This window comes from Bombina bombina, unplaced genomic scaffold, assembly GCF_027579735.1.
Source record: "Bombina bombina isolate aBomBom1 unplaced genomic scaffold, aBomBom1.pri scaffold_2582, whole genome shotgun sequence".
Classification (NCBI taxonomy): domain Eukaryota; kingdom Metazoa; phylum Chordata; class Amphibia; order Anura; family Bombinatoridae; genus Bombina; species Bombina bombina.
The window spans coordinates 8,978-22,500 of NW_026512137.1; the positions used below are offsets into that span (position 1 = coordinate 8,978).

A 13,523-nucleotide genomic window follows, 5' to 3' on the forward strand; every position below is an offset into this window, starting at 1 on the left:
TGTCTTCACCATACCAGGTTCACCGATCAGTCCAGAAGAGCTCCTCCGATGTCCTGATCCAAGCCCAAGGGGGGGGCTGAAGAGGTCCATGATCCGGCTGAAGTCTTCATCCAAGCGGGCCAGAAGAGGTCTTCCATCCGATTGAAGTCTTCATCCAAGCGGCATCCATCCGGAGCGAAGCGGCAGCATCCTGAAGACCTCCACCGCGGAACATCCATCCTGGCCGACGACTGAACGACGAATGACGGTTCCTTTAAATGACGTCATCCAAGATGGCGTCCCTCGAATTCCGATTGGCTGATAGGATTCTATCAGCCAATCGGAATTAAGGTAGGAATATTCTGATTGGCTGATCGGAACAGCCAATAGAATGCGAGCTCAATCTGATTGGCTGATCGGATCAGCCAATCGGATTGAACTTGATTCTGATTGGCTGATTCCATCAGCCAATCAGAATATTCCTACCTTAATTCCGATTGGCTGATAGAATCCTATCAGCCAATCGGAATTCGAGGGACGCCATCTTGGATGATGTCATTTAAAGGAACCGTCATTCGTCGTTCAGTCGTCGGCCAGGATGGATGTTCCGCGGTGGAGGTCTTCAGGATGCTGCCGCTTCGCTCCGGATGGATGCCGCTTGGATGAAGACTTCAATCGGATGGAAGACCTCTTCTGGCCCGCTTGGATGAAGACTTCAGCCGGATCATGGACCTCTTCAGCCCCCCGCTTGGGCTTAGATCAGGACATCGGAGGAGCTCTTCTGGACCGATCGGTGAACCTGGTATGGTGAAGACAAGGTAGGATGATCTTCAGGGGCTTAGTGTTAGGTTTATTTATGGGGGGTTTGGGTTAGATTAGGGGTATGTGGGTGGTGGGTTGTAATGTTGGGGGGGTATTGTATGCTTTTTTTTACAGGCAAAAGAGCTGAATTTCTTGGGGCATGCCCCGCAAAGGGCCCTGTTCAGGGCTGGTAAGGTAAAAGAGCTTTGAACTTTAGTAATTTAGAATAGGGTAAGGCATTTTTTTATTTTGGGGGGCTTTGTTATTTTATTAGGGGGCTTAGAGTAGGTGTAATTAGTTTAAAATTGTTGTAATATTTTTCTTATGTTTGTAAATATTTTTTTATTTTTTGTACTTTAGCTAGTTTATTTAATTGTATTTATTTGTAGCAATTGTATTTAATTAATTAATTGATAGTGTAGTGTTAGGTTAATTGTAGGTAATTGTAGGTAGTTTATTTAATTAATTTATTGATAGTCTAGTGTTAGGTTTATTTGTAACTTAGGTTAGGATTTCTTTTACAGGTAAATTTGTAATTATTTTAACTATTTTAGCTATTAAATAGTTCTTAACTATTTAATAGCTATTGTACCTGGTTAAAATAAATACAAAGTTACATGTAAAATAAATATAAATCCTAAAATAGCTATAATATAATTATAATTTATATTGTAGCTATATTAGGATTTATTTTACAGGTAAGTATTTAGCTTTAAATTGGAATAATTTATTTAATAAGAGTTAATTAATTTAATTAGATTTAAATTATATTTAACTTAGGGGGGTGTTAGTATTAGGGTTAGACTTAGCTTTAGGGGTTAATACATTTATTAGAATAGTGGCGAGATTCGGTCGGCAGATTAAGGGTTAATAATTGAAGTTAGGTGTCGGCGATGTTAGGGAGGGCAGATTAGGGGTTAATACTATTTATTATAGGGTTAGTGAGGCGGATTAGGGGTTAATAACTTTATTATAGTAGCGCTCAGGTCCGGTCGGCAGATTAGGGGTTAATAAGTGTAGGCAGGTGGAGGCGACGTTGTGGGGGGCAGATTAGGGGTTAATAAATATAACATAGGGGTCGGCGGTGTTAGGGGCAGCAGATTAGGGGTACATAAGGATAACGTAGGTGGCGGCGCTTTGCGGTCGGCAGATTAGGGGTTAATAAGTGTAGGCAGGTGGAGGCGACGTTGAGGGGGGCAGATTAGGGGTTAATAAATATAATACAGGGGTCGGCGGTGTTAGGGGCAGCAGATTAGGGGTACATAAGGATAACGTAGGTGGCGGTCGGCAGATTAGGGGTTAAAAAGGTGTACTTTAGAGCACAGTAGTTAAGAGCTTTAGAAACCGGCGTTAGCCCAGAAAGCTCTTAACTACTGACTTTTTTCCTGCGGCTGGAGTTTTGTCGTTAGATGTCTAACGCTCACTTCAGACACGACTCTAAATACCGGAGTTAGAAAGATCCCATTGAAAAGATAGGATACGCAATTTACGTAAGGGGATCTGCGGTATGGAAAAGTTGCGGCTGGAAAGTGAGCGTTAGACCCTATTTTGAGTGACTCCAAATACCGGCGGTAGCCTAAAACCAGCGTTAGGAGCCTCTAACGCTGGTTTTCACGGCTAACGCCAAACTCTAAATCTAGGCCCCAGTGTTTTAAGATAGGTTTGGTTGCATTTTTAAAAGGGAATGATGCTCCTCACATAACAGCATTTGCATCTCTGTAATAAAGAAGGCTAAGGGTTCTAGGTGGGGGTAACTAGCTATACTCACATCTTCCTGGTACACAAATTAAAGGGACATAAAACCCAATTGTTTTCTGTTGTGATTTAGATAGAACATAACATTTTAAACAACTTTCTAATGTACTTCTATTATCACATTTTCTTAGTTTTCTTGTTATCCTTTGTGGAAAAGTAGAAATGTAACCTCAAGAGTGTGCACGTGTCTGCTGCACTATATAGCAACAGTTTTGCAACAATGTTATACATTAGCAGGGGCACTAGATGGCAGCACTGTTTCCTGTTGTGTAGTGCTTCAGGCATGTGCCTAGGTATCTCTTAAACAAAGAAGAACATGAAAATGAAAAAAAAAATTGATAATAGAAGTAAATTGGAAACTTTTTAAAAATGGTGTCCTCTATCTGAATCATGAAAGAAAATGTTTGGGTTTAATGTCCCTTTAATAAAAAAATAAATGTTATCAGCAAAGTAGGAAATATTGTCATCTTGTTATAGAATCCTTTCTATGCTGCATAAATCATTATCTAATTGCTATCTAATTGCTATGAGTCAAAGCTGTTTAATCAGTAAAATAAAATTATCAATTTAGTAATTATATGTCATCCCTTTTACTTGATAATTATAATGTCACATATAATTTAGAGATTTCCATTAAAGGGGCACTAAACCCAATATATTTATTTTATGATTCAGATAGAGCATGCAATTTTAAGCAACTTTCTAATTTACTTCTATTATCAATTTTTCTTTGTTCTCTTGCTATCTTTATTTAAAAAGCAGGAATGTGATGCATAGGAGCCGGCCTATTTTTGGTTGATAACCTGGGTTATGCTTACTTATTGGTGGGTAAATGTAAGCCTCCAATAAGCAAGCATTATCCATTGTTCTGAACCTAAAATGGGCTGGCTGCTAAGATTTACATTCCTGCTTTTAAAATAAAAATAGCAAGAGAACAAAGAAAAATTGATAATAGGAGTAAATTAGAAAGTTACTTAAAATGTCATTCTCTATCTGAATAATGAAAGAAAAAAAATTGGGTTCAGTGTCCCTTTAACCCCTCAACAAAAACTGTCAGTTAGTGACAATGGAAGTACCTGGTATGTCCTTGGTCTAATTGAGCTCTGGAAGCGATTGCGATCGCTTTCAGCAGCTCTCAGGGTATTGCAGTGATGCCTCCATATTGAGGCATCCTGCATTACCCTTTTACAAGCATCCAATGCAGAGAGAGCCACTCTGTGGCCCTCTCTGCACCGGTAGCGATGGTGCTGATCGTTGGTGGGTGGGAGCCTTAGCAGGGAGGCGGGTGGGCGACCCATCGCTACCCGGCATCTGATTTCGGTATGTGCAATGTGCACGCCGGGTGCCTGCAGGGGGCGCGTGTGTGTGCGCGTGCGCATCAACCACTGCCACCAATGTTATTGAATGGGAAGGAGGGAGAGGGAGGGGGAAAAATAATGATCAAAGGATCTGGGAGGGGGAGATGGAGGGGTATTGAAGTACTGACAGAGCTGCTTTAAAGTGAATGTCAATTTTGATGCTAAAGTGCCCGTTTTAAAAAATTTGATTAATAACAGGGGCACTTTAATTCATCAAAATTTACATTTCACTCCTGTTGAGAAAAAAAACTTACCTTTTAATCTTCACAGCAGCTCCAGCTTCCTCTGCCCGTCGCAAAGCCTCTTCTTGGGTCTAAAATGAGGAATCCGGCTTCCTCCAATTACGGCGTTGAATCAGACACTGATTCCCCCTGGAGGGGGAAGCTGTGATTGGAGGATGACCTATCCATCATTTCTGACGTCAGAAATGGCTTGCAATGACCAGAGGAAGCTGGAGCTGCTGTGAAGATTAAAAGGTAAGTTTTTTTTCTCAACAGGAGTGAAATGTAAATTTTGATGAATTAAAGTGCCCCTGCTTTTAATCAAATTTTTAAAAACCAGGCACTTTAGCATCAAAATTGACATTCACTTTAAGTGTCTGTGTACAGTAAACAGTTACAAATGTAAAAAATCTGTAGGTTTAGGGTTTGATACAATGTATCCATGTAGGTGAGTAGAGCTGGCTTGGGAAAGTCTATGGGGAGAACAGGGAATTTACACCCCAAAATATGAATCCCCTTTTTGTTCCTGGAGACACAAACACTGCGGTATTGTTGGAACCCCTTGCCTGAACCCCCATACCAATTTTTGAAGTAAAATAATGCAATATGGCCGAGAAAATTATTTAGACCGCTAAACTCAGATTTGACCCCTGCTTTAGACCCTTGGACAAGTAGTTTTTTAAAAAAATTCCACACCCCTGGGCCCTGCTGTCTTTAATAAAATTCAGACTATAGATTCACCAAGGCTATCATAATCAACATTTTGCTTACTGACTTCATTAGGGTGACCATGCTTGTTATTAGGGACTATAAATTTATTTAATTATGGGATAATACTCATGTTTTGAATACTGTATATTTAGATGGGTTTTTTTAAAAAAATACATATCTTATTATTAGTACTGTATGTTTGTAGTCTACTTTCAAAGCCAATAGGTTAAAAAATGGAATACCGTTGAATAAAAAAGTTTTTTTCGAGATGTTTTTTTTTAATTTTTAGCAAAAGCAAAGCTTTTTAACATAATTAACTTTATTGAACTTGAGAAGTCACCATCTATTACTACTATGCATACGGATGCGTCCTTCTGCAAGTCATCACAGACTCACACGCCAGAGCAGGATAGGAGAATATGAATAGGAAAACAGTGATTTCGCTAAAGGACGTCTCTGCCCTTGATAAAAATGGCAGCAATTAATTTCACACTCCAACTGACGTCATCTTCATCAGCTGATGGTCAGCCGCGCCCAGTCATGGCAGCCATGTTGTAAACCGAGAAGGCAAAGTAAGAAATTGAGTCTGGGTATGGAGAGGTTGGGGTTAGTTTTAGGGATGCTAAACACAGGGAATAAGAGAGAAAGTAGGGCAGAAAGCTGGAAACATAGGTGGTGTGTATTACGAGGCAGAAGAGCACGAGTGTAAATGTGTGTTTGAAAGAGGGATGCAAAATATGAGACAAATTGGCAATTTAGCTGGTGTATATAACTCCGAGCAGGAAAGAGGTCGGCGTTGAAGATATAATAAGGAGGGTATGAGATAGGGTCTCGAAGCGATAGTGGGTTAAAGTAGAGTGCAATAATTATGATTGTGAAGACATCGGTATGGTTGAGAGAGGAGGGAATGCTATTTGGGAAAATGGGTGAGTTTGAATGTGACAGTGGTGAGGCTGGGATAGAATAACAAGAGTAATGGTATTGTAATAAAGGTGGCCGAAGCGATGGGAAACAGGAGACGTTAGATTATTGTGGACATTTAAAGGGCACAGTCAGTGAAGACTCAGAGGGACATGGCTGGTGACCTGAGAAACAAGATAAACTTAGAGTTAAAAAGACGGATGACCTGGTTAGAGAGGAGAGAAATGGACTAGCGTTATAGAGGTCGAGGAGAGGGTGGGAGAGAGATGGACGGACCACATGGGACAGGGGGAGATAGAAGCTGGGGAAGTTACCAATGGAAGAGAGAAGAGGATGGGGAGTGATGCAAATTGAGGAAGGATGAGACGCCAAGGCAAGATAAGGACAAGTGGTAAGAGTACAGAGTCTGAGGGGAGATGAAGACAAATGTCAGGAGTATAGAGGCTAAGGGGAGATGAAGACAAATGTCAGGAGTATAGAGGCTAAGGGGAGATGAAGACAAATGTCAGGAGTATAGAGGCTAAGGGGAGATGAAGACAAATGTCAGGAGTATAGAGGCTAAGGGGAGATGAAGACAAATGTCAGGAGTATAGAGGCTAAGGGGAGATGAAGACAAATGTCAGGAGTATAGAGGCTAAGGGGAGATGAAGACAAATGTCAGGAGTATAGAGGCTAAGGGGATAGATGTACAAATGTCAGGAGTATAGAGGCTAAGGGGAGATGAAGACAAATGTCAGGAGTATAGAGGCTAAGGGGATAGATGTACAAATGTCAGGAGTATAGAGGCTAAGGGGATAGATGTACAAATGTCAGGAGTATAGAGGCTAAGGGGAGATGAAGACAAATGTCAGGAGTATAGAGGCTAAGGGGATAGATGTACAAATGTCAGGAGTATAGAGGCTAAGGGGATAGATGTACAAATGTCAGGAGTATAGAGGCTAAGGGGATAGATGTACAAATGTCAGGAGTATAGAGGCTAAGGGGATAGATGTACAAATGTCAGGAGTATAGAGGCTAAGGGGATAGATGTACAAATGTCAGGAGTATAGAGGCTAAGGGGATAGATGTACAAATGTCAGGAGTATAGAGGCTAAGGGGATAGATGTACAAATGTCAGGAGTATAGAGGCTAAGGGGATAGATGTACAAATGTCAGGAGTATAGAGGCTAAGGGGATAGATGTACAAATGTCAGGAGTATAGAGGCTAAGGGGATAGATGTACAAATGTCAGGAGTATAGAGGCTAAGGGGATAGATGTACAAATGTCAGGAGTATAGAGGCTAAGGGGATAGATGTACAAATGTCAGGAGTATAGAGGCTAAGGGGATAGATGTACAAATGTCAGGAGTATAGAGGCTAAGGGGATAGATGTACAAATGTCAGGAGTATAGAGGCTAAGGGGAGATATGGGCAAATAGGAAATCCCCTAAAAAAAATTTTTTGATTCAGACAGAGCATACAGTTTAAAAAAAATAAAATCCAATTCACTTCTATTGACACAATTGTTTTATGGTCTTCTTTATAGGAAATAGTGCAGCCGTCTAGTGTAATGTTACGGATCGAAAACCTTGCAGAACTGCTTCCATATAGTGCTCCAGACACATGCATGCTCCTGAGCTTTTCCTCAACAAAATATACCAAGAGAAGGAAGACAATTTGATAATAGAAGTTAATTAGAAAGTTGTTTAAAATTGCATGCTCAATCTGAATCATGAAAGAAAAATTCTGGGTTGGAGAGTCTGAGGGGGATAAGTTAAAGGGACACTGAACCCATTTTTTTTCTGTTGTGATTCAGACAGAGCATGCAATTTTTAGCAACTTTCTAATTTACTCCTATTATCAAATTGTCATCATTCTCTTGGTTTATTTGAAATTCAAGAATGTAAGTTTAGATGCCGGCCCATTTTTGGTGAACAACCTGGGTTGTTCTTTCTGATTGGTGGATAAATTCACCCACCAATAAACAAGTGCTTTGCATGGTCTGAACCAAAAAAATTGCTTAGATGCCTTTTTCAAATAAAGAAAGCAAGAGAACGAAGGAAAATTGATAATAGGAGTAAATTTAAAAGTTGCATGCTCTATCTGAATCACAAAAGAAAAAAAATTGGGTTCAGTGTCCCTTTAACAAATGATAGGAGTGGAGAGGCTGAGGTGAGAGATGGACAAATGCAGGCGAGGATGAGGGAAGAGCTGAACAAATAACAGTAGTGGAGTGGCTGAGGGGGAGAAATGGATATTTGAGAGGCGGAGGGAAGGAGGGGGGGGGGGAAGATGGACCAACGAGAGAAGAGGCTGAGGGAAGGGGTGGACCAACGAGAGAAGAGGCTGAGGGAAGGGGTGGACCAACGACAGGAGAGGCTGAGGGAAGGGGTGGACCAACGAGAGAAGAGGCTGAGGGAAGGGGTGGACCAACGAGAGAAGAGGCTGAGGGAAGGGGTGGACCAACGAGAGAAGAGGCTGAGGGGAGGGGTGGACCAACGAGAGAAGAGGCTGAGGGAAGGGGTGGACCAACGAAAGAAGAGGCTGAGGGAGGGTGTGGACCAACGAGAGGAGAGGCTGAGGGAAGGGGTGGACCAACGACAGGAGAGGCTGAGGGAAGGGGTGGACCAACGACAGGAGAGGCTGAGGGAAGGGGTGGACCAACGACAGGAGAGGCTGAGGGAAGGGGTGGACCAACGACAGGAGAGGCTGAGGGAAGGGGTGGACCAACGACAGGAGAGGCTGAGGGAAGGGGTGGACCAACGACAGGAGAGGCTGAGGGAAGGGGTGGACCAACGACAGGAGAGGCTGAGGGAAGGGGTGGACCAACGACAGGAGAGGCTGAGGGAAGGGGTGGACCAACGACAGGAGAGGCTGAGGGAAGGGGTGGACCAACGACAGGAGAGGCTGAGGGAAGGGGTGGACCAACGACAGGAGAGGCTGAGGGAAGGGGTGGACCAACGACAGGAGAGGCTGAGGGAAGGGGTGGACCAACGACAGGAGAGGCTGAGGGAAGGGGTGGACCAACGACAATAAGCGCAGCTCTCCTGTCCGTCATATTGTCTAATTGATTGACAGATGACGATTCTTAAAAAAACTATTCCTTTGCATAAACGCCATGGCCCGGGGGAAACAAGGATTAGTTGGTTATGTAAAAAGCTGTAGATGGGTAGTGACGGCATTATCTTTTCTTTTTTTTAACAATAATAAAAAAAAATATCAAGTAGGCTATCCCTTTAAGTGTACATAAAACACTTTGATCTTGTAATACAAAACACTCATTATGAGCATTGTGATTGTTTAGGTTATTTATATCAGTCCCTAAATTTCGTTAGAAGAGCAGATTAGAGTATGTCAATTGATTGAAAAACAATTCAAATTTTGCAAACAAAAGGACAGTTTAAATATTTTTGTTAAATATTTGCTTTGAATGCATACCTCGTGCAGTGTCTGTGTATGTACAGTATATAAAGAAAATGTGAATGGCTGAGGGGATGTTCTCCACATAAAATGTTGCCAGCGGGGTGGCATTATGAAGTAGCTGAGTGGTGGAAGTGTAATACTTTGCAATATTATATTCTTTTATTTAGAAATGTTATTTAAAGGGACAGAATACCCAAATGTTGAAGCACTTGAAAGTGATGCAGCATAACTATAAAAAAAAGCTGATTAGAAAATATCACCTGAAACCTCTATGTAAAAAAAGGAAGATATTAACCTTAAAATTTCCTAAGTATTCACACCTCAGGACATGCTAGGGATTGTGCATCTGGCATGTGCAGGCACAGTCATGTTATTTTCCTATTTAGTTTATGGAAGTTTATTGTGAATTTTTTTTTTTTGTAAACTTTACAGCAGCTCTAACTGTTCACATAGCACTTACTCTTGGTGAGCTAAAGGAATTGTGAGGTAAAATATCTTCCCTTTTTACATAGAGAGATGTTCAGGTGATATTTTCATGTCAGCTTTTTACTGTTATGTTGCATCACTTCTAAATGACTTATCTTCTGAGTGTTATGTCTCTTTAAGCTATCCAAAGCACAAATGAATTGCATAATTGGTAATGATAATTTGTGCAACAAATGTTAAATAAATGTAATATTGGCTCATTTTAGCTTAATAGTGGCTTACATTTTAGTTGGGTTTCTAGTAAAATCAGCTAAGTGTTGTACCTAATTAACAGGTCCTGAAGAGAACACTGGGCTGAGGGAGAGGGTATTAATGCAACTAGCTATTTGAGGTCTAGCCCCTCTGGGAGGAAATGGAACAAGCACTATTGTCAGATATCTTTTGCTTCAAAAGCAAGAAAAATGACTGTTGCATTGCTATTTTTTCATTAAAGATTTTATGGGGGATTCAATTTTGATTTGTGTCGCTTCAAATTTAGCTTTACAACTTCATTGTTATATCAATTCTAGGTTCTATTTATCTGTAAAATTGCAAATATGTAACAGACCTTGCAGTCATCACAGCAACAGTGGCCCCTATTGGTAAGGCATCCAAAAGTCATTGTGTGCAACAGTCTGCTGTAGGCCCTAATTATTGTGCTTTGGTAACTTCACCTAACATTAAAGGGACATGAAACCCAAAATACAATTTTAAACAACTTTCCAATTAACTTCTATCATTTAGTTTGCTTTCTTCTCTTGTTATCCTTTGCTGAAAGGTTTATCTAGGCAAGCTCAGGAGCAGCAGAGAACCTAGGTTCTAGCTGTTGATTGGTGGCTGTATATATATATTGACATTAGTGCATTGCTGCTCCTTCAACAAATGATAACAAGAGACTAAACAAATTAGATAATAGAAGTAAATTAGAAAGTTGTTTAAAATGTTATTCTCTATGTGAATCATGAAAGATTTTTTGGGGTTTCATGTCCCTTTTAAAATATCTTGTATAAATCGTTACCCTGCAAATCTGTGTTTAACCCTTATAAGTGAGTAAAAGTTCAGCTTGGTAGCAGCAAAAAATGGCTGGTAACCCAAACATCAACACTAAACAGCAGTTTACTGTGGCTCCCAACTGGTACATTCATTATGTGTTTAACACTTTTACAGTTGTGGGGTTGCTAAAAATAAAATTACATGCTCTAATTAGATCATTTCATTTTTCCTCTATAAGAGACCTTTGATCCCTTGGCTACTATAAAGTGTCCCCCCTTCCCCCTCCAAGCAGTGTTGATGATTCTGATTAAAGGGACAGTAAACATCTTGAAAGTATAATTTTATGTTTTTATGTAATTTAGCATTGAATATATATACATTTTTTATTTTATTTTTTGGCTCTAATTTTCAGAGCTGGAAATGCACACTGTTGACTTAAGACTAACTCTGATACATATCCTTAATTGGCTTTCACAGATAATGCAAAACAATGCTCTTAATACTAACACAGTGAGCCTGCTTTGCCTTGTCATCTGCAGACTTAAGCTCCTCCAAATAAACCTTGAAAACCATTTGCAGCAAACATATTTGTTTAAAAATGTTTATATTTGGCTGTTATTCTACAGCATAACAGAAATGTCTTTTAATTACAAGGTGTTTTTCCCTGTACGCTCTAAGATACCACAAAGGTGCATTGCAGAACTCCTTGGAAGTTATGTTGCTGATGAAAATGAAAAATTGTACAATTTTTATTTTTTAAAGGTCACCTCTGGCAGTAATGCGTATGTATTTATGGATGTATGCAAATGCACTATATAGCCATCAAATATAAATATATATAATTTGTTAGACATCCTATTTTCAGAAACATTGGCATTATGGAGTTGTCCTCCCCCTTGCAGTTGCACTCTTTTGAGAAGGCTTTTTTTTTGGAACATGTCTGTGGGAATTTGTCTATTTTAGCAAAAAGAGCATTTATGAGGTCAGGAACGGATGTTGGATGAGAAGGTCTGGCTCACAATTGGTGTTCTAATTTATCCCAAAGGTGTTCGATGTGGTCAGTGCTCTGTGCAGGCCACTGGAGTTCCTCCACTCCTAACTCATCCAATTAAGTCTTTGTGGACATCACTTTGTGGTGTGGGCACAGTCATGCTGGAACTTGCCTAAACGGTTGCCACAAAGTTATAAGCAAACAAATATCTAAAGCAGAGCTTTCCAAACTTTTCATGTTGAGGACACACTTTTTAGACCTACATCATTTCGCGACACAGTAATTCAGTTGTTTTAGCAAAAAGGAGGTTAAACGAACTTGTTTTAAGAGATACGACATATTCTTGTATGTGCAAGAATAACACCAATAGCTACTTACTATTTTAATGGAATGTATGAGGTTGATGGGAAGAACACAGTTTCTGAATATTTGGTGGAATGTTAGATAAAGACACTCGCATTTCATCATCAAGCATTTTTTAAGCTCCCCCTTCCTATCCATATATCAAGAGCAGCAGCAGCAATGCGCTACTGGGAGCTAGCTGCAAAAAAACCCCACACTGACTTCAGCTCAGCGTTTAAGCTGCCGCCCTCAGAGCTCAGTGAGTCTGATTCACTACTGCCAGCGCTGCAAACACACTGCTGTCCCACTCACTGACTACACATGCAGTCACGAGCCGATTAAGGAGACTACACATGCAGTCACGAGCCAATTAAGGAGACTACACGTGCAGCCAGGAGCCGCCAATGGCAATAGTTTCAGTTCCCACTGAGCTGCGCCAATAGGTTAAGATGATCTGTGACTCACTAGGTATCAATCACTTGTCAACCATGTGATATGCGTAGCAGGCAGGCGGAAAGTCAGAAACCAAAAAAAAAAAATTTTTAAATTAAATTTAAATAAATTAGTGCTGAAGCAGGGACACACCTAGACACTGCTGCCGACACACTAGTGTGTCCCGACACACAGTTTGGAAAGCACTGATCTAAAGTGTATTTGTATACGGTAGCATTAAGATGACTCTTGACTGGAACTAAGGGGCCTAGTCCAAATCCTCCACCATACTTTACAGTAGGCAATATGCATTCCGGTAGTTGGTGTTCTCCTGGCATCTGCCACTCCCAGTTTCTTCCATTAGACTTCCAGATAGTGAAGCATAAATCCTCACTACAAAGAACCAGAGTCCAGAGGTGTCATGCTTCACACCACTCCAGCCAACTTGGTATAGCCCATGTTGATGTGAGGTTTGTGTACACTCTACACGCTTCAGCACTCAGCTGCCCCACTCTGTGTGTGAGTGGTCTACCACTTTGTGAGATTAGGCTGTTGCTTCTAGTTGCTTTCACTTCACAATAATAGCACTTGCAGTCGACTAGGGCAGAAATCTCACAAACATGCAAAGGTGGCCTCTTGTTACAGGACCACATTTAAAGTCAAAGGACCAGTCAACACATTACATTTGCATAATCAACAAATGCAAGATAACAAGACAATGCAATAGCACTTAGTCTGAACTTCAAATGAATAGTAGATTTTTTTTATAACAAATTTCAAAGTTATGTATATTTCCACTCCCCTTGTACCATGTGATAGCAATCAGCCAATCACAAATGCATATACGTATAGTCTGTGAATTCTTGCACATGCTCAGTAGGATCTGGTGACTCAAAAATTGTAAATATAAAAGACTGTGCACATTTTTTTTAATGGAGGTAAATTGGAAAGTTATTTAAAATTACATACTGTGTCTGAATCATGAAAATTTAATTTAACCTGAGTGTCCCTTCAAGTTCTTTTGTACAACCCTTTGTACTGCCAATGTTTGTCTATAAAGATTTCAAAGCAATGTAGTTTATTATATGTACTTTTCAGCAATGGGTATGACTGAAATAATAATTATTAGGGGTGTCCACATACTTTTGGCCA

General features: G+C 40.4%; 1 protein-coding gene across 3 annotated transcripts in view; it reads left to right on the forward strand.

Annotated features, from left to right (window-relative positions):
* The first annotated feature begins 5,351 nt into the window (after positions 1 to 5,351).
* Positions 5,352 to 13,523, forward strand: part of LOC128644141 (trichohyalin-like) — an 8,931-nt gene continuing 759 nt past the window's right edge. Inside the window, exons 1-2 of one of the 3 annotated variants that reach the window (XR_008399930.1) lie at positions 5,379 to 5,397; positions 10,144 to 10,215. Coding sequence is in view for 1 of the 3 variants with exons in the window: in XM_053696851.1 (XP_053552826.1) it covers positions 8,018 to 8,761 (744 nt within the window). In the remaining 2 variants the exon portion in view is untranslated. The other 2 variants (XR_008399929.1, XM_053696851.1) reach the window with 2 other exon arrangements.